The sequence below is a fragment of the Arvicola amphibius genome, chromosome 10 (assembly GCF_903992535.2).
Source record: "Arvicola amphibius chromosome 10, mArvAmp1.2, whole genome shotgun sequence".
Lineage (NCBI taxonomy): Eukaryota > Metazoa > Chordata > Mammalia > Rodentia > Cricetidae > Arvicola > Arvicola amphibius.
The window spans coordinates 107,355,039-107,378,665 of NC_052056.1; the positions used below are offsets into that span (position 1 = coordinate 107,355,039).

Here is a 23,627-nt window from a genome sequence, read left to right on the forward strand (position 1 = left end):
TGCTGTCGGGATGTTCTGCTAAATGCAGCGAGGATATCATGGGTTGAACACTGACAGCCCGAGTCACACAAGTTACCCCTTCTTTCCTCAGGCTGTCCCTGCCTGGTGCTTCATCTCAGTGACACAAAAGCAACCATGTTTCCCGCTCCCTCAGAAGATGGCACCGCCGGTCAGAGAGCTCTGCTATCCACCATGCCAGGCCCCAGGCACCACAGCCGGACTCATGGCTGATACGGTAGGAAATGGCAGTGGTGAGAGAATTCGAGGTGTCCCCAGCAGGGTCCAAGGCCAGCACTCTCCAACAGTTTTTACTTCGGCCTTGAAACTTCAGTTTCTCCCTTTCTGCTGGGTGGCTGCCACCAACCAAAAGAAGCCTGCTTCCCTGCCTTTCAGAGAAAGCCCTGTCTCCGTTTCCCTTCCCCCTGCAGCGAGGAAAGTGCTTTTCAGAACTGCATCAAAATTCTACAAGATAGTTATGGGTACCTGTGCTTCGCAGTACCCATTCGTCCCTTTGTGATTTGTCCTCTGTAGGGAGCAATTACAAACTTAATGTATGTGTTGAAGACACCACTGGGTGTACAGGTCCTCTGTCTGGATTGTGTTGATTGCATACTGTGTTATTTAGTGAGTGTCTGTCCCCAGGTCATAGACTGAAGGCAGAGTCCTTAGCACAGACTATCAGTGATGTCTGGGTAAGACAGAATGAGCCACATGATGTATGTTGTTTCTCTATGTATAATGGTAGCAGCTGTTGGGACTCAGTGATTAATAGTGTCCAGAGTCTGGCGCTAACACTTGCTGCTTGAGAGCACAGAGGACAATTGACACACCAACTCTCACTGTCTGGAAGTACACACGCATCCGACATGTTAGCTCTTGTTGGCCGAGAACTCTTAGGAACACCACGATAACATTCGCTAAAGATCTTTAATAGGGAGCAAGAGAGGTGACTCAGCAATTAAGAGCACTGGCTGCTCTTCCAGAGGACCCAGGTTCGATTCCCAGCACCCATATGGAAGCTCACAAACATCTGTAAATCCAGTTTCCATGGATCTAATGCCTTCTTTTGGCTCCCGGGGCATCAGATACACCATGGTGCACAGACGTACATACAAGCAAATACCTATACACACACACACACACACAAAAATCTGAAGTCTTTAGTAGTACTTTAAAGATTTATGACTGTGTATGTATATACATTTTAAGTAAATATAACAAATTATTTTGTATTATTTTTAATTTTTAAGATTTATTAAGGCTATGTAGAGTGGCATACATCTTTAATCCCAGCACTCAGGAGGCAGAGGCAGGCAGATCACTGAGTTCGAGGCCAGCCTGGTATATATAGCAAGTTCCAGGACCACCAGGGCTACAGAGAAAAAAATCTGCTTGGAAAAAATATTTACTTCTATTTTCTGTGTATGAGTGTCTGTCTGTCTATATATATATATATCATATATATACATGTCTATACATGTATATATATGATATATATATAGACATATATATGTATATATGTACACGCCTGGTGCTTCAGAGACCAGAAGAGTTTTCCAGGTCTCCTGGAACTGGAATTATGAATTATGGTTATGAGCTGTCATGTGGGTTCTGGGAACTGAGTCTGGACCCTCTGCAAGAGCATCAAGTGCTCTTAATGGCTGAGTCAATGGAAGCTGAGAGAAGACAAATCAAATGTGGCATGATGCCTGTTCTTCTGAGCCTCAAGTCTACATCTCCAGCTCATCCACCTGCCGGACAGATCTCCAGCCAGTGTGTCTTCCCATCTCCTGTTCTTTAAGCACTGCACGGAGTCCATCCAGCCCAGTCTGCTGCATCAGCATTACACAGACAAGTCAGAAATGTGAACGGGATCTTCCTCTCCTCCCTCTTAGTCATCAGCAACATCCATTCTTCCACCTTGTCACCAGACACCCTCAGGTGGCTCCAACCCAGGCAGCCGTCCCGGTAATGAAACCCTTTACAACAGAGCCTCTTGTGATGGGAGAATGGGCGGTGCCAAGGAACCACAGCTGGAGGATCAGGGACCTCTGTCCAGTGGGGAAGCGAGGGGTAGATCTTTGGACTGAGCCATGAAGAAATGGAAGGGAGGCTCCCTTTGGGCGGAAGAGGGGATTCTAAAGAGAAGCAGCAGTGGTAAAGTCTCTTTTGGAGCATATTGGAGGCTGCCAGGGTAAGGGAATAGGGAATGAAAGTGGTTGTTTAATGGGCATGGAGTTTCCTTCTGGAATGAAGAAGACGCTTTATAAGGTAGACACACAGCGACATGAACGTACTAACTGTCCACTGCAGTGGCTAATTATATTTTACATGAATAGCATTTCAGTTTTTAAGATCTCTGAACTCTAGGGACTAGAAATAGGGGAACGTGAGACTGTAAAGGCAGTCCAAAGAGAAGCATGGCTCTCACCGCTGCAGACAGACGGACAGTCTTTGGAGGGCTCTTACGGGTTTAAGACAGTGTTAAATCCAACAGACGAGTAGCTGGTGTCTTACTTGACCGAGATGCGCTTTATGGGTCCTTATTCCTCTTGAAGTCCCACTTTTTATCATTTTTTCTTTCGCATATGTTTTCCAAGAATATTCGTCACTGTAAAGTGTCTGATTCAGAATAGGATCACTAAGTGAGTAGGTGTAGCCCAATCTTCTGGTGCTCTTTGGACTATAAAGACAAGAAGTAGAGATTAGAGTAAGGGACTGTCTTGGTGTCCTTTTTTGTTACGGTGACAAAAACCCGGGGGAGAAAGAATGCTGCGCCCACTGTCCGAGAGCACAGTCCACCATGGCAGGACAGTCAAGGTGGCAGGGGCTGGAAGCAGCCAGCCACGTAGCAATGGTGCTGCCCACAGTGGGTGAGCCTTCTCACCTCAGTCAATACAACCAGCATCATCCCCTTGCAGGCATTCTCCAAAACCTGTTTCCCGGGTGATGCTAGGTTTTATCAAGATGACAGCATTAACCATCAAATAGACTAAGTACCACATCCCACAATGACACACATGTCAAATTATTGTATGCATTTTACAATTTTTAAAAGACTTGCTGGCTTAAGACTTGCCAGATATTATTTAATATTCAGATTCCCTTAATGAAATCAATTCTCTAAGTTAGGCTGATACTTAACAAAAGAGAGAGAGAGAGAGAGAGAGAGAGAGAGAGAGAGAGAGAGAGAGAGAGAGAGAGAAGAGGAAATGAAGAATAACTCTAAACTCTATCTTAGTGTCTTAAAAGAGTTCCAGATTCTTGTGTACAAAGATTATTTCGATGCATCTGGATAACTGGTGAAAAGAAACATATCTCTAGAGAAATATTCTTACAGGCTAAAGGGAAAGATGTAGAAATTGGGATGTTGCTATCTTTTAAACATTCCTCTTAATTTATGTGCATGGGTGTTTGGCCTGCCTGTACGGCACATATGGCAGCTAAGGAGATCAGCAGAGGGCATTGGTCTCCTAGAACTGGATGGTTGTGAGGCCACATGTGGGTGCTGGGCACTAAACACGGGTGCCCTGGAAGAGCAGCCAGAGCTATATCCACTGAGCCATCTCTCCAGGCTGGATATTCTTCTTCCATGTGCAAGTCCCCAGTGAAATGCCTGCTGCCAGCGATGTAACTCAGCTCAAAAAGAGGACACCAAATATCATCATCAGCTGTTACCACCCATGGCACCATCTCCAGGAATCACCCCCACGTGATATTATCATGAGATATTACCGCCAGATTCTGTGTGCTCCTGGACATTTTATACCACCACCCACAAATTTTTTTTTTTTTTTTTTTTTTTTTTACCAGAATACAAAATAAGAATCAACTGAAACCTTTAGATTATGGAATTACAGGAAATACATGAAAGGGAGAGAAAGGCAGTCACTGGGAGAATCCTGGTCAGAGAGCTTTCAAGGAAGTCTGCTTGTCACTCGGCCTCCACGCTTGGCCAGGGCTCATCCTCTGTGGCAGTTGTTTCTATAGAGTAAAGGATGGCGCTGGGGTCTGGGTACCACAGGCAGAACCGGATGCTGCAGATTCCCAAGCCAGAGGTAGGCTGGCTGAACGACATCGGGATCCCCGTGTTCCAAGGGCTATAAAATGTCCATCAGTCTTGAGGGGGAGGAGAGCTTCTGCGAAGACGGCAGCGCGTACAGCATACTTTAAATGGCTCTCCCCCTCACATATTTAAAGATAAGCAGATTTGTTTTTCAACTGCACCAAAAAAAAAAATCCCTGGGAAATGTCATTATCTGGAGAGGAAGACGAGACTGAACGCAGGAAGCTGCACAAGCTGCTGCTGACGACTTTAAATAGAACTAGACTTTTTCTGGGCCGCGGGGCTTTTCAAGATTACCGCCCAAGACTAGTTCCTAAGAATCTCGTGCTATTTGATACCTTTCAGGGTTTGCGCTCATCGCTTGGCAAGGTATTTTCACCTTATCTTTAATCTAATCGCAGTTTGAAGTATTGTGGTCTAGTTTATTCTTTTGCGTTATAAATCAGTGAAGTTGTTTCTGATACAGAGAGAGAGACAGACAGATGAACAGACAGACAGCCTGGCCCTCAAACCAGCCATCTTTCTCAGCCTCCTGAGTGCTAGGATTCCAGGCATGGGCCACTTTGCCTGGCTAACTCTGACTTTGTTATTTATTCTCAGAAGTTTAGCATGGTGTTCTATACACCAACACACTAAACTAGGGACTGTCGCCTATTTGTTTGTTTTGAGGCAGGGTCCCATTAGGTAGCCCTGGACAGCCTGGAACTCGCACTGTAGACCAGGCTGGCCTTGAACTCACAGAGATTAAAAGACTTGTGGCACCAAACCCAGACCATATTGTTTTCTCCAATACTCCTCAGTTTATGGAAAACATACATGGTTTGGTTCTTTCTTTTGGTTACTTCACTATAGTTAATCATGCGAAACTTATATTATTTTATACTTCTCTTGCCTACTTTTGATAATCTTTTCTAAAGAAATTTATTCCATAATTTATTCCTCGATATTACTCTTAATATTCCTTAACATACATATTAGCATTTATGTGAATAAGTGTAGGTAGATTTCGTCTTGACAGGAAATAATATAGTTTTGTATCTTTGGCAATAAAAACTGATTTGACCAGGTACACAAAGATGGCATAAACCGTACAAGCTAAAATTTTGCTTGCAAGATTTAGACAAAATGTATTTAAAGTCGGAGATAGTAGTAAGCCTCTCTTTAAAAAATTCTGCCAAGGGCTGGAGAGACAGCTAGAGCACTGGCTGCTCTTGCAGAGGACCGGGGTTCCATTCCCAGCACCCACATGACATTGACATCCACCCGTAACATCCAGTTCCGGGGCTCCAGAGCCCTCTTCTGGCCTCCTCAAGCATCAGGCGAGCACATGGGGCACAGACATAAATGCAGGCAAAACATCCATACACATAAAATAAAAATGAATTAAAAAAATTTAAATCTACACAAACACACTTGTCAAAATTCCTGCTTCTGTTTTCCAAGTCTGTCATATGTTAGATGACATTTTTAAAGTTACATCAGAGTAGAAGAATAGGCATAATTCAGTCGGTCTTTGATTCGGAGGAACTGTTTGTTCCCAGATTTTGACAACAAGGCTAACTTAGTGAATGGATGACAGGCCATGGCCATTTGCTTTCAATAAAATGGGAGGGGTTCCGCCACCAAGCCATCAACAGATCAGTCATTAACAGTCTCCTTGGGACTTCTGGCATCTAGATGACACTCTGGCACTGGATCTCCCTCTCCTCTCTCTGTCTCTCTCTGTCTCTCTCTCTCTCTCTCTCTCTCTCTCTCTCTCTCTCTCTCTCTCTCTCTCTCTCTCTCTCTCTCTCTCTCTCACACACACACACACACACACACAATCTGCTCATTTATAGACGGACCATTTTCCTGGGCACTAGCGTCTGTACATTGGAAAAAAAAAACCAAAGGGGAAAGACGCAGATCCCAGGTGCCCCTATCACCCTAAAAACGACACAGGAGGCTGGATGCATAAGCTCATTTATCTCAGCACACAGTTCCTCTAAAAGTACTTTTAATTTATTAATGATTAACTTCATATATAATATATAAATTGTCTTATAAAAAATGTATTTATTATAAGCTTCATATGTCTTGCTTTGAGCAATTATGTGCTTAAAATAACTGTGGTAACTAAAATCTTTAGGTCATAGATAATGTTTAAAACTTATTTCCAATTAATATACTCAGTTACAAAGAAGTATAATAGGGTGATCAATAAATTGCTTCCACAACCTAAATGTCCTTCGGCTGGAGTGTGGATAGAAGGAACTGTGGTATACATACACTATGGAATACTACTCAGCATATAAAGAAAAATGAGATCATGAACTTTGCAGGTAAATGGGTGGAACTAAAAAAGATCGTATTAGGTGAGGTGACTCCAACCCCAAAAGACAAACATTGCCTGTTTCTCTCTCTCTCTCTCTCTCTCTCTCTCTCTCTCTCTCTCTCTCTCTCTCTCTCTCTCTCTTTCTGTGGTTCCTAACTCCAAATCTTCATATACAACTATATGCCTCACTTCTCCTCAGAGAAAACATTTGCAACAGACAGAGACTATTATATAAAACTATAACCTATCAAAATGCAAAGAGCAAGTGACTAGGTGATGCCCCGCCCCAGCTGACGCATCTTCACCACAACCCCTGCACCTGAGGCTCAGGGGTAACTGTGGAAGAGGGAATGAAGCAATTGGAAGAGCCAGAGGAACGGTACGTTTGCTGTGAGTCTGCATCTCCTAAAAACATCAGCGAAGCTACAGTTGTGAAGTCTCGCCAAAGTGGCTGCCTAAACAAGACCGGAACAAGGATGACACCAATAGATATGCCAACGTGGAAGAGAAATCCGACAGGGCCTCAACCCTAGACAAAGGGCTACAGACAGCTACGGAATTCTGAGAACGGGAGAAATAGTCTGCTCCAGGGAAGCACGCACCAGTTAGTCAAGTGGTCAACCATGAAATCATGTCCATACAAGTAATATTATATGGACTAAGCAGGTTGTAGTTACATATTTAGAAATATATATGGACACACACATACATATGAAACAATAATTAAATAAATAGGGGCCACGAATTTGAGAGAGATCAAAGGGGGTTACATGGAAAGGGTTGTGGGAGGAAAAGAAGAAGTGAATTAATAAGAGAGAAATAAACATGTCACAACAGCAGGAGCATTTGTGGAAAAGTAGAGCACTTCAGGAAAAAGACAACCCTTGAGAGGTAAAGAAAGGGGGGTGGATTCAAGGGTAACCTGAGCTACTTAGATAGCTCCAGTTAGTATTAATGTGCTAAGGCATTTGAAGTACCCACTGAGGATGTTTAAAAGCTTATTTTGAAATATCAATGTTTCGATCGGACTGGAAGTATCATCCTTTGCAGCTATGAAAACTTTAAAAATATGTGAATTTGAAAAATCACCGGATGCCTCTGGTTTTGGCGTTCATCCCAAACGCCCCCTCTTTAGACATCCGTCAGAGCCCGTGGGCCTGGCATACTCCTCAGGAGAGGACAGTGGTGACTTCCCCAGCTCTGTGGGACATCCGGCAGCTCAGACCTTAGGAGCCCTGCAGCCTTGTGCTGCTGTAGGTCTACCAGTCATTTTGTTTGCCTAGAAATAAAAATGAATAAAGCATCTTTGAACTAATTGCTCAGTGAGTGGCTTGAGAACACCCTCCATCGCTGGGCGAGGATCATCGTACCCTTTGTACAGACAGGTAAACCGAGGCATGGGTGGTGTGATGCCTTCCTGGACGGCAGAGATAAGAAGTGCAAGCCAGAAGTTTGCTCACAATCCACCTGACTTCCCAGGATCAACTCTAAAGGGCACATTCTCATTCACGAAATTGGTTCCCAGAGTGAGCACAGGCCGTGGAGACCCATCGAGGGGTCATGCAGTGAAAGACAGCACTGCCCCCCCCCTCCCTGCTCCTTCACTGTGGTGGTTTAAATGAGAAATGTCTTCCATAAGCTCGGGTATTTCAGCACTCGGTGGCATTGTTTGGGGGAGGTTATGGAACCCTTAGGCGGTGATGCTTGCTGGAGGAAGTGCATTTCTGTGGGAAGGTGGGCTCATCGCTTAGCTCACTTGCAGACTGCTCTCTATCTGCTTCGTGGTGAAGACGAGCTCTCTCAGCTTCCTGCTCCCGCTGCCTGCTGACACCTCCTTAACATTCTGGAACCATGAGGCTAACTAAGCTCTTCTATCATGGCAACAGAAAAGTAACACACACACACACACACACAAATGTACACACACATGCACACACATATGCATACACACCACTGAGCTCAGAAGTGGTCCAAAACCCCACAGCCCTCAGCTCACCTGCATCTAGTCAGCTCACAGGCATCTAGTGTTAGTTTTGAAAGCTAACACTGCAGTAACTGGGAGAGTGGAGGCAGAGGACAGCTGTATGAGCCTCCAGGACAACTCAGGTGACAGCGTGACAAATGTCCTCCCATGCACTCATCCATGCACTCAGCAGCCACCGCATTGCCTGCCTGCTGTAGTCTATGGGAGGTGCTCGAGTCATTTCTAATGTCTGTCAACACAGGCCTACAGCAACGCACAGTGTTCAGCGACATTGGGAAGAGCAAGTGGGGGTTTGTTCTGGCTTCTTTATAGAAAGTCTGGCTGAATTTTGAAAGGTGGGTTCTCAAGCTATGCAGATGACCACAGAGAGGATGGTAGGTCCTACTCTACCCGTGTCTCCAGTTGCTATTTCTACTCGTTTTGGATTCTGATTAACAAAAGACAAAGTCAAGGTGCAAAGGGTCTGTGGACGTGACACCAGAAGACACCTACCGTATTAAATTGGCCACCGCTCCTGCTTTAGGCGTGAATGCTGTCTTCATGGTGGTAGCATAGGAATCCCAGTTGGTGTCACCTGCTAAAAGGACACCAGGGTGATTTGAAATGTGGCAAAACGCAGAATATCCCAACCAGATGTTGTTTCCATAACTAAAATAAGACTGCAAAAGAAAGAAAATCTGTACAGTAATTTCATCTTAGGGTCCAATGAGCCGAAAGGGTCAATTGATGGTCTCAGTTAGAAAGGGGAAGGTGGACTTATTTATCGGGTTTATAACATTATAACAGGCTAGTCGCTTCTCCTGAGCATTTGTATGTGCTATTTCTCAATTTAGGTGTATGTGAATGCACACACGTGTGAACGTATGTTACATGAGCTAGTGACTGAAGAGGCCAGAAGAGGGCCAGATGATTCTGAACAATCCAATGAGGAACTGAACTTGGGTCTTCTGACAGCGAGAGCTGTCAGTGCTCTTAACCACTGAGGGAGCCCTCCAGCCCCTCATACACGCTATCTTAACAACTCTAACGTGTTTGTTCGACAGTGTGAAGAAAGTTGACGTGAGTTCTACCTTCAAGGGGCCCCTATTACACTTTAGTGACCAGTCTGTGCCATGTTAGGAAAATACGGGCACACGTTGGCATCTCCCCTTGCCTCTTCATCCTCGTGTCCACTGCCACCCTCCTCCCCAGGCTTCCTTCCTGCCAGCCCATGTTAGCAGTCCTACCTATTGTGTTCCACAGCTGTATGAGGCCGAATACAAAGACAATTCAGAGGAAACAGGGACTTTTGCCTGCAGAGAGCAGGCATGTTTTACCAAAGCGACTTCAAACAAGGATGTTAAAGACAACAAGAGCTTAGGGCCAGAAGTTTACCGTATGAGATCTCCTCACTCATCCCTAAATCTACACACAGAACCACCTTAAACAACATAAAAGCTACCTTAAATCTCAACTCCACCAGAAATTCTTCATGCAAGAAATAAGTAAGCTTGCGTATATATCTTTACTTAATTTTTAGATTTTATTTAAATTCTAGGCTTTGTTTAATCATTAAACTATGTTATAAATGACACCCTTGAAATGTCGTAACTTAGAAAGCCATGGGATCATGTGTATGAGTTCACTGTAGACAGTGAAGCCAGGGGATTCCTGGGGAAGCCCATACCCACACTCAGCTATGTGTCATTCTTTCTCTAAGTGCTTCTCTTTCTCTTAACCCTGATGCTTAAAGTCCATGTTAGAAGTGTCTTTAGTAAATTCCAGCGCTTCATCATATGCTTGCTCATTGAAATACCTTCTGCGGTGGAGCTCCTAGGACCTGCCTTTCAGGTAACTCCTTGGATGCTGAAGGCAGCCCCATGGAACTGTGTCTCTGCCTCCCCTGGCATGCACACATGGGCATGTGATCATCTGCTGAAATATATGCATACATGTAAACATAGACATACTGGGCGTGGTGGTTTGAGTCTGAATGCCCTCATAGACATATATTTGCACGCTTAGTCACCAGTCTGCAGTGTTTGAGAAGGATTAGAAGGTGTGGCCTTGCTGGAGGAGGTGTGTCAACTGTGGGCACACTTTGAAGTTTTAAAAGCCCATGCCAGGCCAAGTGTCTTTCTCTCCTCTCTTTCCTCTCACTCCCTTCTGTGCCCCACATGTGGATCAGCTGTGGGCTCCCAGTTACTGCTCCCGGCACCACGCTGCCCACCTGCTGCCATGGCCCACGACATGATGGTCTTGAGCCCTAACCCTCTGGAACATCAAGCCTCCAAATTCAATGCTTTCTTTTATAAGTAACCTTGGTGGCGGGGTTTTGTCACCACAATAGAAAAGTAACTAAGGCAGTGGGACTTGGCTCTCACAGTTTGGATTTACAAAAGTGAATTTATATATGAAAGGTATCTTTTGCTTATATCAGTGTCTTACAGTGACTTACCTGGGGCATAATAACTCAGCCTTCTTAATAACGAAAATTCTGTAGCATGGGTGTCACTGAAACTATGAGTACAGGTAAATCAACAGGGAAGTTAGCTTACAAGGCTAAATCCTGAACTTGAAGACCGAGAAGAGAACGCAGTGAAGGAGCTGTAAAGAGCATCCAGCTAGTACAGGAGAAACACAACATGTGGTGTCATGAAAGGCAAGGAAAGGGACTTCAGGTGACAGAGGAAACAGTGCCAATGACGCCAAAGGATGCTGAGATTGCCAGTGAGCATCTGCAGTAGCAGAGCTTACCTGCCCAACTTCTTATGTCAGCCAATGACTCCAGAAGGATGCTGAGATCTACCAGTGAGCATCTGCAGTAGCAGAGCTTACCTGCCCAACTTCCTATGTCAGCCAATGACTCCAGAAGGATGCTGAGATCTATCAGTGAGCATCAGCAGTAGCAGAGTTTATCTGCCCAACTTCCTATGTCAGCCAATGACTCCAGAAGGATGCTGAGATCTACCAGCTCTCTACATCATCAGACCTACTCTCCACCAACAGACCAGCTCCCTACATCAACAGACCAGCTCTCTACATCAACAGACCAGCTCCCTACACTAACACACCAGCTCCCTACATCAACAAAGTGCCATAAAATTTGTTAAGAATACAGCAGTCTCCCTGATCTGCAATTTTAATGAAAGATATTTTAGTCAACCACCATCCAAAACTTCAAAGGCAAAATTCTAGAAATGAACTTGTAAGTTTAAAACCGCATGCCATTTTGAGTTCAGTGATAAGAATCTCGGGCCATCCAGATCCCTCCAGCTTTGGCTGCGTACCACTCGTGGTCCATCATAACCACACTGCATACACTGCCTGCCCAGTAGTAACCCAGACCCTTTCTGGCAGTTCCCAGTGGGTCGTATGTGGGGCCAGTACCAAACATGATGTCAGAGCATAGTGCCTCCAGAGGTGATCACTGTAAAGTCAAAATTCAGTCATGGTCTCATTTTGCATTTCTGGGTTATTATTGGTCGCTTTTTTTACTTTGTAAGAATATGGATTGGAATTTCTTGTGTACATGTGTGTCCGTTCGGTATAGAGGCAAGACTTCTTTCATCGGACCCAGATACGCCTTGAAAACCCCGGTGAGACCGCTCCAGGCAGTACCTTCCAGTCGATCACACAGACACATGTTCCTGTACAGGGGTCTTTCCTCCGCCGAGGACAGCTGAGGACCGGCAGCTGGCAACATGGATTACTGCACGCCTGGCTCTAGGAGTCGAGAGGAACAGGAGCATCATGCCTGGCTGCCTCTAGGGCCCGAGGCCAAGAAGGTCTCCTTTCCGTGCCACCTGAGCACAACCCAGCTTCTGTCTGTCCTCACATCCCAGCGCTCTCGGATGCCCCTCTGATTCCCAGTGTACCTCCGTTTCCTGATGAATGCTCTTCTTACTGCAATCCTGTCTGTCAGTTTTGTACACATTATGGCTTGATCTGCATTGACAAAGGTCCTGGAAACGGTGCTACTCCTCTACCTTCCTTGAGCATCCCATGATCCACAGTGACAACATCCACAAACTGTTTTCCGGGGAAATCTTTGCAGGCCACTGGTTTCTTCTGCGCTCTCAGAGGTCGGCGGAATCCCCAAGGCTTTCTCAATGGCCCCAAACCCATCTCTCCTGTGGTGCCGTTGTCCTCCTGGTTGGTTCTTTCTTCTCTAGCTCTAGTTCATCCACCTCCCCCGCCCCCGGTGTGGGACAATGTGGTGCTCAACACTGGGACACAGAGCCCCTTCTCAGCTTGGAAAAGCACACGGTGGACATGTGTTGAGTCACGGGAGCACGATTTCAGCAGGAGGCTCACATCCGACGCTCCCCTGGCACCCTGAGAAGGTTGCCATCCTTTTGCTCAGATGTGGGGGAGGGGCAAGGTCAGATCCCAGAGGGATTTTATCAAGTGGGGGGAGGGAGACCATCTGAGTTGTAGTTTAGTTTGATAGGGTCTGACAGGGAAAGAGATGTGAAGAAGGCATTTCCTGATGTGCAGAAGAAGCTAGAGAGCTTGAAGCACCCAAGGGCCCATTGTGAGTGAAACTGACAGTCTGGCTGCTGAGTGCCTATCTCAGAGAGCCTTACCCTGCCTGGTAACCATGGTGACTTACCCAAGGTGTTCATGGTTGTGTTAATAGTGTTAATCAGGGTGCAGAAGCAGAGGCCTTGCATCCTAGCCCTCAGGAGGCAGAGACACCCTTATTTCTATTAAATTTGAAAGCATCCTGATCTCCACAGAGAGTTCCAGGTTAGCCAAGGCTACACAGTGAGACTCTGTCTAAAAAAAAAAAGATAAATGATATATTATTATTACATTATTAAATAGTGACTAATGTGTATATTGTACTAAACTATACAAAGTTTTCTGTGTATACTATTTGGTTCTCTCAACAGTCTGATATGTTGGTATGTTTTTGCACATGCTGAGGTAGAGGCCCTTCTGGGACACCCATGAAACTGCCAGTATGTTTATATGGGCTTATAAGGCAGGTATGCCGTGGAATGATGTTTTTTGTACACTGTGAAGATGTGTCTCTGCCAAGGCACCTGCTGATTAGCTTAATAAAGATCTGAACGGCCAATAGCTAGCCAGAAGAGGATAGATGGGACTTCCAGACAGAGATAGGAACTCTGGGAAGAATCTGAGGCGTGTGAGATTTGCCAGTGAGCAGAGCAAGTCAGACACATAGTATGGAGGAGAGGTAACGAGCCACATGCCAGAATGTAGATTATATATATAATCTGTAGATTATATATACTCTATAATATATATGTAATCTGTAAATAATAAATGGGTTAATTTAAGTTATAAGAGCTAGCTGGGAACAAGTCTAAGCTAAGGTCAAGCTTTCCTAATTAATAAGAAGTCTCTGTGTCATTATTTGGGGGGCTGTGTCATTATTTGGGGGGCTGACTACACAGGTACTAACAACATCAAATGATTCTTTTTAACAGTTGATTCCTTTGTTATTTTTATGTGTATATGTGCGCCTGTGTGAATTTGTGTGTACCAGGTGTCTGCAGTGGCCCACAGAGGCCAGGAGGCTGTGGTATTCCCTGGAATCAGAGCTGTAGTTGGTTGTGAGCCATCGCACTGGTGCTGAGACCCGAACCCAGGCCCTCTGCAGGAGCAGTCAGTGCTCTTAGCTGCCCAACCATTCCTCCAGCCCTGCATCTGTCAGTTCTCACTCTCACCGTTTGAAGACTGTGGAGACCCGGAAATGTGAGCCTATTCCACCTTGTCTGAAGGTCAGAGAGTTTGAGATTACTTCTGCTCTTGCAAAGTTGTTAACAGCACAAGCGGCTGCAATCGAGCGAGTTCGGCCTAGGGTGTGGTTAGTTAGTATTGTGAGTGTTGAAGCAGGTCTGCTCCACCTGGACCAGAGGTCGGAGAACTCAAGTCTATTCCTTGTGTCATGCTAGCGAAGTCCATTGCCTCCCCCTCCCCGTTTGGAGTGAAGTATATAAGCACATGGAAGAACAAACGAGAGGAATTCAGTATCCGCGGAATGTCCCAATGCTGTCCTGTGTTTCTGTCTTAGTTCTTCTGTATCTTTGTTCCTAACATTTCCAATCCTTATGCTCCTACCCTGGAACGTGTGAGCTATGTTGAAGTTGGCTTTTGACATGCGGCAGCCCAACATGGCATGGTTTTCGACAGATGACCAAACGCTCTAAGTAATACGTACTACCCATGCGCTCATGAGGTCTTTGTCTGAAATCCTGGAACTTGGAAACTGACGGTGTTCAGATGAAGAGATCCTTAAGCATACAGTCACGGATCTGGGAATAGGGAAATCATCCTGATTGTTCTCTGGGACCTTAAATGCCAAGACAAGTATCCCTATGACAGACACTGGGACCTCAGAAGCGGAGATTTGATGACATGCCCATGGTTATGAATGCTTACAGAAGCAGGGGTGGAGGCACGTGCCAGTATGCAGAGCACTTCAGAGGCAGAAGAGGGAGGATCACGAGTTCAAGGTCAGGCTGGACTAGTTAGTGAGACTCTTCTCAAAAATGAATAGATTAAAACCAAAACAACTACTGGCAGTCAGCTAAAACTGAAGGAGAGAAGGAAGATTCCTGGCCGGGAGACTCCAGAGGCACAAGGCCTTGCCTGCACTTAGAATCTATATCTGGCCAGCAGGCTCCTAAATTGAAGTTATTTTAAGTCTGTGGTTTTGCACAGCGACCATGGAAAAAGAGTACAGTACCCCAGAACTGCTCACTCAGTCATGGGAGTGACAAAAAAAAAAAAAAAAAAAAAAAAAAAAAAAAAAAAAAAAAAAAAAAAAAAAAAAAAAAAACGGTACCATCTATCTATTTGGGGACCAAAGATTAAATAGTGACACACAGTGGCTCCTTTAGGAGTGCTACTTTATAAGCAACAGAAGATGGGGCTGGTGAGTGGCTGTGACAGACTGAAGGGTCAGAGTCAAGATGACCCGGGAGAAAAAAAGTGGAGGCAGAATCAAAGAGCTCTGTAAACAAATTAAGGTACCAATAAAACTGCCTTCTCTAACAGCCTGGGCCCTCAGCATTACGCTCTCAGTGTCTGGAAGGTTCCGAGGAGAACAGGAACGGGATTTTGTACATGCTGAGGTAGAGGCCCTTCTGGGACACACATGAAACCGCCTGGTCAACAGCTGGATAGTTCCCATCTGAACATCTGGAGCTGAGGACCAAGAGGAGCGTCGCTGGCAGTTTGTGCAGCGGGGGAAGTCCTGTGGAGGATGATCACCCAGGTAAGAGGGGGACTCCTAACCTCACCTATTCCAGACAAGGAGGGCGGATACCGACAGTGAACCCTGACGGAGCGCTTAGAAAGGGAAATGGGAATTAAGGAGTCCCCTTGGGAATCCTGGGAGATGTCCCCACTCCATCTCTCCCATAGAATCTGAGAACATTTGACGGTTTTGGACTGGGTTTTTTTTTTTTTTTTTTTTTTTTGGCTTTCACTTTCCATTCTTAGTTTACAGAGAACAAGATTGGAATGTAAACACACACACTTCATTGTTCTCTTAGAAGCATAATTCTAAAGGATCTGCACAGCCCTATAACCAGCTAGGCTAGACGGCAGAAGCTGGCCATTATGGCTCGGAAGGAATGGAGGAGCTGACGGTGCAGTTAGTAATCATGATACTGGTGTCACAGCTAACGGTCGGGGAGGTTGTCTTTCCGCGAACGCAAAACGCTGAGCTGGTAAACTCCCGCTGCCTCCGCAAGCAAGAACCACAGAGAAAAGCTCTCCATCTGTCACCTGGCAGAGAGCCTTTGAAACAGGCCCAGCTAGCTCGCAGCGCAGTCTGCAGCCAGAGCAGCCCAGACCCGCTGACCCCCACCCTTCCCGCCGCCCCGCCCACAGACTTCGCCCCTCCCCTCCCGGACCCACAGTATTTGCTGTTTGCCAGACCACCACTAAAGAACCAGCTTGGCTCCTTCTCTCCCTCCCAAGCTTCCTGGTTCTGTTCACTTGTCTCGATCCTGTTATCTCTGCATGGACAGTGTAGGGTTTTTTTTTTTTTTTTTTTTTTTTTTTTTTTTTTTTTTTTTTTTTATCGTGTCCTCTCAGGATTATGCCTGAAGTGTTTAAAGGGGCACCCTAGAGTGGCGAGGTTACGAGGTGACTCTCTTGTGCCTCCTTGGGTTAGACCCTCCTCTAAGAGCGAGGCAACACCCCTAAAGATGGACTCCCTTGAGCAGAAAGTACCCAACTTCAGACACCCCCACCGCACACACGACACACCCTGCCCCGCAGTCCCGCAGCGTGGGCAGTCTTACTTGACTGGAGCTTGGGGTCACATTCAGTGGGGCACGGAGCCTTGTCACTACATTGGGCCATCTTGTCTCAAAAGGCCGTCCCCCTGTAGAAGAAATACTCCACTCGGAGCCCCACCTTCTGAGCGGTGCCTTTGTGACACGTCGCTATGGAAACACCCCGCAGCCTTCTTTTCCACTGAGTCTCCGGCGCCAGGGCTCTGAAGGTAGACGCTTCACAGCGGAGGGTTGGGGGGAATCCCTGGCCTCCACCGGCTTCTCTAGTCCGAGCAATACTTTCCACGCCATTGTTTTGTGTACTGGCAAACAGGAGCAAACTGAAATCTAGTTTCAGGCCTCGTGTACTGGTGCACACGCGTGAGTGTGACCCCAGAATTAGAAGGCCAAGGTAGGAAGGAGGCCAGACCCGGAAAGAGATGTCTTGCCTCAAAATATTGAATGCCCCAAGTATTAAAAACACCAAAGTGTACTGCCAGACTCCCAACCACACATTTGTGTCCACTCATAAATTTCAGGGCAAGCAAATGTAGGCTAGGTGGGCCTGGAAATTTGCAGGCTACAGGATCTGGTATAAGTGGAAAGGCTCTCGGAGGTTCTCTAACAGGTCCCTGCTAGGTCAATTTAGAGCTGAGGCCAGGAAACACTAGGCATGGGCTAATTACAAAGAAAAGCTTATTTTGCCTTGAGGCTTTTTTTGGGAGGGGGAGTACAAGTCCAAAGGGGTGTTCAGGCCTGGTGGCACAGGACTGCATTTCCAGCACTTGGGAGGAGGAGGCTGTAATGGTCTCTGTCTCTTTAAGAGACAAGCCACGCCCACTCCCTCCCCCATCCGCTGAGGCAAGCTGATCTTCAGCTTCCTGCCTGAGTTCTCTCTTTTTTTTCTAGCTCCCTCTCTGAGAAGCAGCTTCCGGCTCCCTCTTCTCTCCTCTCTCTCGTCACTCGGTTGGGCTGCGGTGCTCCCTCGAGTCCTAGCGTCCCTTTTCGTGTAGCCCATCTCCGCTACGGCCGCTGTGGCATCATGGCTGTGTTCCTCATCGCTCTCCTGTCCTTGCAGGTGATGGGTGTTTTGGGGAATGAATTTAGCATATTAAAGTCGCCAGGGTCTGTTGTTTTCCGAAGTGGAAACTGGCCCATACCAGGAGATCGAATCCCAGACGTGGCTGCCTTGTCCATGGGCTTCTCTGTGAAAGAAGACCTATCTTGGCCAGGACTTGCCGTGGGTAACCTATTCCACCGGCCACGGGCTACCATCATGGTGGTGGTGAAGGGTGTGGACAAACTGGCTCTCCCCTCGGGCAGTGCCATCTCCTACCCTTTGGAGAATGCAGTTCCCTTCAGTCTCGACAGTGTTGCGAATTCCATCCACTCCTTATTTTCTGAAGAAGCTCCCGTGGTTTTGAAGTTGGCTCCCCGTGAGGAAAGAATAGATATGGTGGGGAAAGCAAACTCCGCTTTTGAAGACCTTTCAGTCACATTAAAGCAGCTACGTAATCGTCTGCTTCAGGAAAACTCCGTCCTCAGCTCTCTTCCCCTCAATTCTCTGAGCAGGAATAAGGAAGCTGACTTGCTCTTTCTCTCTGAACTGCAAGTGCTATGTGATATTTCGAGCTTGTTGTCTCGTCATAAGCATCTAGCCAAGGATTATTCTCCCGACTTGTATTCATTGGAACTGGCGGGATTGGATGAACTTGGGAAGCGCTACGGGGAAGACTCTGAACAATTCAGGGATGCCTCTAGGATCCTTGTGGATGCTCTCCAAACGTTTGCAGATGACATGTACAGTCTCTATGGTGGGAACGCAGTGGTAGAGTTAGTGACTGTCAAATCATTTGACACATCCCTTGTGAGGAAGTCAAGGGCCATCCTTGAGGCAAAACAAGAGACCACCCCAAATCCCTATAACCTTGCATATAATTATAATTTGGAGTATTCAGTGGTTTTCAACTTGGTACTGTGGATTATGATCGGCTTGGCCTTGGCTGTGATCATCACCTCTTACAACATTTGGAATATGGATCCTGGATATGATAGCATCATTTACAGGATGACAAACCAGAAGATTCGGATGGATTGAGTTTTCCTTATGCTTCACTTAGACAACAGGTTTTGGGAATTGGCTGTTCTGTTAAAGTATATCTTTTAGTATGTTTTAAAGTAGATGGGATACCTTAAATTTATTTTAAAGAAAACATACATTTTGTTCTCTATTTTGTGTGTGCCTGTTGTTTCTTTAGAGTGGTTTATAGTGTTAACACAAATGAATTGTGATGTAGATTCATAGATGTTTAAATATTGTTGATATAGCCATGTAATAACATAATTTCATTCCATTTAATACATTTGGAAATATGCACTGAAGGAAATGTAAACCACTTAGAGTAGTTGTGTTATGTTGGAGAATGCACTGGGTTTCTTAGAAGCTTTCAAATGCTTGAGTTCTTTACACAGGACAGATAAATCCTAGTTCAGCTGTTATTCACTATGGACTATTTGTAAATGTCTTAATCTGATGTAAATATCTCTGAGACAGGAGGGAAGGTTTTAACTAAGAGTAGCCCCAAAATGCTAGATATGCTTATACAATAGCTTAGTTTTGGAAGTGTGTGTGTGTGATTGGCAGGTTAGCTGTTTTTAATCTCTTCTGCAAGTTTGGTGATCTAGTTTAGTAGAGATATTAAAAATATTAAAAATACTGGTTGATTTCAGAAGAACTGAGAGCCAGGTCAGGTGACTAAGTTCTCCCATCTTTACTGAAGTCTACCCTGCCTTGTCCCCCACTTTCCTTATGTTTTTGTCTCTAAATTCTTCTCGCTGACTCTGTTACATGTGTGTTTTGCGAAGTGGCATGCCTTTGGTAGGGTCCACCAAGAGCATCCACTTTGCCCAATTCCTGTTCATTCTGTGTTTGTGTGTTCAACTTAAATGCACCCATGTTTACTGTTATATGTTATAACTGTCTGTTTATTGCATCTCATTTCAGACTTCAAAAGCAATAAGTCTCATGTTTTAAACTGGTATGTACTTTTAAGTCTCTTACAAAAATACTTCATATTTTATCCATCCCTCATTTAAAATATATTAAGATGTTCTCTACTATTGTCAGTTCTGCCGTTAACCTTCTATTGCAAGCTGTTTTTTTCTCCCTTCTGTCTTCTTACAAGTGTGAATCTTATCTGTTAAGTTGAGAACCAGTACAGTCAAGCTCAGCCCCAGCTCTCCAGGCAGATTCTATACTGTAGTTATACCTGATAAACAGCCCTCAACTGCTCAGAGATCTGAGGAATATGACATTTAAATATTTAATTATTAAAAAAAAACTTTTCATAACAAAAAGAGACAGTTTGGCTCCTAGCAGTAGCGCTCTACTTCCTCCAAAGAAGACAGAAGACAAAATGGGCACTGGAAATGTCCACCCGCAATTCGCTGTAACTGCCAAGTGCTGACCACTGGGAAAAACTGCCTTTCATCTAAACTAAAGATCTCCAGATGTGGACAGAATCACTGGAATCGACAGCCTAGCTGCTCAGGTCAAGGTAGACTTGTCTTCCTACAGATTTCTTAGCCCTCAGGATCTTCTGGAGCCTGGCAGGCCCTGTGCTAAACAGCAAAAGGCAAATGTGACATTCAGCAACCATGGAGGACCCTGAGGAGCAGCTCTATCTAGGTGTTGACCAAGTAAGTTCTCTGTTATTTTTTAATCAGTAACTCAAGTAAAATTTTATCTTCCTCAAAGATCTCTGATGCAGTTTGACAGCTGAGACCAAACAAATTTCAGTAAAATACAAATACAAGACCTACAAGTTATAAAGGTGTGAGGACAAATACAAGTTATCAGACTTCTCTCTCATGTTGCTTTCCATAGTCTTAAAAATACTTTTCATTGTGCAAAAACATCTGTCACAGTCATTCTGACATAAACATGCTACTGTTTATACAATGTATATGTCTAAAACTTCTGTTTTCACAAACCCAAAGAATTCTTGTGAGTTCCAGGGAGCCGAATTGAAGGATCTACCTTAAACAGGTCAGATACACCCCCCTCAATTCCCTGGTCCTAAAATTGTTTTCCTTAACTTAACTTTGTCCTCTGTTCTGCCAATACCTTAAACAGGTGTAAGAGACACCAGACATTTCCACACCACAAACACTGGACAGGAGCAAAGAGCCCAACTATGCCAGGATGTGACCAATACCCAGCCTTCTCAGGTTCCCCCCCCCCAAGACAACGCCCACAAATAAGCAGGAAGAAGTCTTAAGAATCCGCTGCCCCAATTCCTTCAACCTATGGTGCCTAACCTCCCACCTTTTTATTATAAAAAAGAGATTGGAATGTAATGATCTGTCTCTTTAAGAAACAAGCCACGCCCACTCCCTCCCCCATCCTGAGGCAAGCTGATCTTCAGCTTCCAGCCTGAGTTCTCTCTCTTTTCCATCTTCCTCTCGGAGAGGCAGCTTCGACCTCCCCCCTCTGCCTCTCTGCTCTTCTCCCCTTCTCCCTTCCCCTCCATAACCCCCTGAATAAATATCCAACCTCACTGCATGGTGTGCCTATCTGTCTTTCTCTCACCTGCTGTCTCCACTTGGCTCACCTCGGAGACCTGCAGCATGGTCTCATGCACAGTCCCTGCCTAGGACTGGCTGCTCTTGGGACCCCCTGCCCACTGCTTGCCGCTGCCGGGGAGCCCACAGCCAGCTACTCAGGGATCCACAGCAATTTTTATTTTTCCATTACAGAGGCAGCAGGACCAAGAGTTCATAATCATCCTCTACTACATAGTGTGTTCAAGGGCAGCCTGGGTTACAGGAGATCCTGTTTTTAAAAAGTATAAAAACGTACAAACTGCATTCCCGGTACCAACCATCCGATACAGTGAGGGCCAATACGCTACTGTATGCTGACCCACCCACCTGCCCACCTATGTATGCATGCTAGAGTCTGACTTTTTATTTCCCATTGGTGACCACTCTGTGCCTGAGAAATGTTTATGCAAGCCAGGCATATAAGGTTTACAAAACAGATACACAGGTCAAACATTTATTAATAACCACAGGGAACTTTATTTTAAAACAATTCATTGCTGTGCATATAATTTTACCATCTATGAAAGATAAAAGCAAATTTTCATACTAATGAGATGGTTTTGTTTGTTTGTTTTATATAAAGAATTAAATCTTGGCTGAATATTAGATGCTTCTGGGTTCACTGTCTTCAGCTCTTCTCAGCGTTGGCCAGAACTTTGGTTTCTGTAATCACCAACACCGGAAGACCATTTTGCATAAATACCAAGTACAAATTGGTAGAAGTGTGTTTAGGCCCATTCCAAAAATGGAAGTTCTGCCCCAACCCTAAGTCAAAACTCATTACTGGATTTTTATGAAACTCAACTCAGCAAATCAAATAGCCCTTTTTTTTTTTTTTTAAATGGAGTATTCCTGATTGAGGCTTAGAGGAAAATAGCAAAACCTTCCTCAGTGGTCTGAGTATGGATGTGGACAGCGTGTGCAGAAAACATGCATTATAACTTTCTTTCCAGAGATTATTAGGATCTATATCTGTCTCCATGGATACCATAAACCCTGACTCCCTGTTTATCACCATGTAACAACCTGGTCTCTTGCTCAGATCTATGTAATAACCAAGCTCTCTGTTCAACTCTGTATGATAAACACCCTAAGCTTCCAGGGTCTTGAGGTTACATGCTTGATTTTGATTGAACTAACATTTAACATTGTACACTCAGGAAACTTAGTGCTGTTTGCAGTCCCTCATTCACTCATGGGACCCCTCTGTAGGACCAGCCATGACAAGCTCAATAGAGGCCTGACTCTCAGTAGTTACCTGGTTCCAAGAAAGACCACAAACAGACTACCTAGGCACCAGCCAGGAACAGAACATCCAAAGGAAATTCCTAACATTCCAACCATTGTAGAAAGGATCACCTGCCAGCACACACCCATCTTTTTCACCAGGACACCCCTAGACAAATGTCAGCCAATCAGGGGTCCTGAACCTTTGAAATCCCTCACCCCCACCTTTGCTACCATAAAAACAAGCACTAACTGAGCTCAGGGCTCTCTGACCACTCCAATACTATGGATACATGGAGAGTCCGAGTTTGTGAACTTGTGTAAAAATAAAGGCTCTTTGCCTTTGCATACAGAACTCAGTCTCCTAGTTGATTTTGGGGGAACTCCATGATCTGGGCATAACATTCCCTCATAACACAAGAAGCTGCGTGTTCATCACTGGGTGCAGACAGTATCTTGTGTTCATATTCCTGGCAACTGCTGGTTATCAGTCACATAGTAGGTGCTTAGTAACTACTGAACGGCTCCAGAAAAGAAGACAGCTACCATTCACTCTTGGGAAGAGGGCTCAGGAAATACACAGTGGAAATTTCTGGAAACTTGTTTAGTAGGTGATTGACAGTCTGGCCTTTCATCCCAGCACTCTGGAGGCAGAGGTGGAACTCTGAGAATCTGAGACAAACTTGATCAACATAATGAGTCTAGCACACCCAGGGCTGGGTAAGGAAATCCTGTTTTTTTGTTTTTGTTTTTTTGTTTTTTAAAAAAAAAAGGAAATAAAAACAACAATTTACAACTCCTATTTACCCTAAAAGGAATAATTGTAACATCAGATCTTAGAGGAAAATAAGGCCTCCCAAAGAGGACTTTATTTTATCAGGAAACATTGAGTAGGCATCAAAGATCACAAATGTATCCGCAAGCAACATTTTCATGATTTATTGATTTATTTTTATCATTTTAAAATGTGTGTATGTGTGTGTGTGAGAGAGAGAGAGAGAGAGAGGGGAGGATGGGGGGGCAGGTACCTGAGGAGATCAGAAGGGGGACATTAGATCCCTTGGAACTGGAGTTACAGGAAGCTATGAGTCACTGGATGTGGATAGGGGAGTCTGGATGTAGGTGCTGGGAATTGGACTCTGGTCCTCTGCAAAAACCACAGAGCATCATCTTTAAAATTAAGAACTAATT

The 23,627-nt window shown here is 45.0% G+C and overlaps 2 protein-coding genes across 2 annotated transcripts in view; one reads left to right on the forward strand and one right to left on the reverse strand.

The window, feature by feature from the left end:
- Tex26 (testis expressed 26) overlaps positions 1-16,692 on the reverse strand; it is a 30,863-nt gene extending 14,171 nt beyond the window's left edge. Inside the window, exons 1-3 of the mRNA XM_038344512.1 lie at positions 16,632-16,692; positions 8,857-8,938; positions 2,518-2,683 (exon numbers count right to left, since the gene is read on the reverse strand). Coding sequence (XP_038200440.1) covers positions 2,518-2,683; positions 8,857-8,938; positions 16,632-16,692 — 309 coding nt within the window. The remainder of the gene's footprint in view (positions 1-2,517; positions 2,684-8,856; positions 8,939-16,631) is intronic.
- An 833-nt stretch (positions 16,693-17,525) lies between these two features.
- LOC119825155 (renin receptor-like) lies at positions 17,526-18,835 on the forward strand. The gene has a single exon (XM_038345851.1). It carries the CDS (start codon positions 17,647-17,649, stop codon positions 18,700-18,702), a length of 1,056 nt encoding a protein of 351 aa, XP_038201779.1. The 5' UTR covers positions 17,526-17,646; the 3' UTR covers positions 18,703-18,835.
- The last annotated feature ends 4,792 nt before the right edge of the window (positions 18,836-23,627 follow it).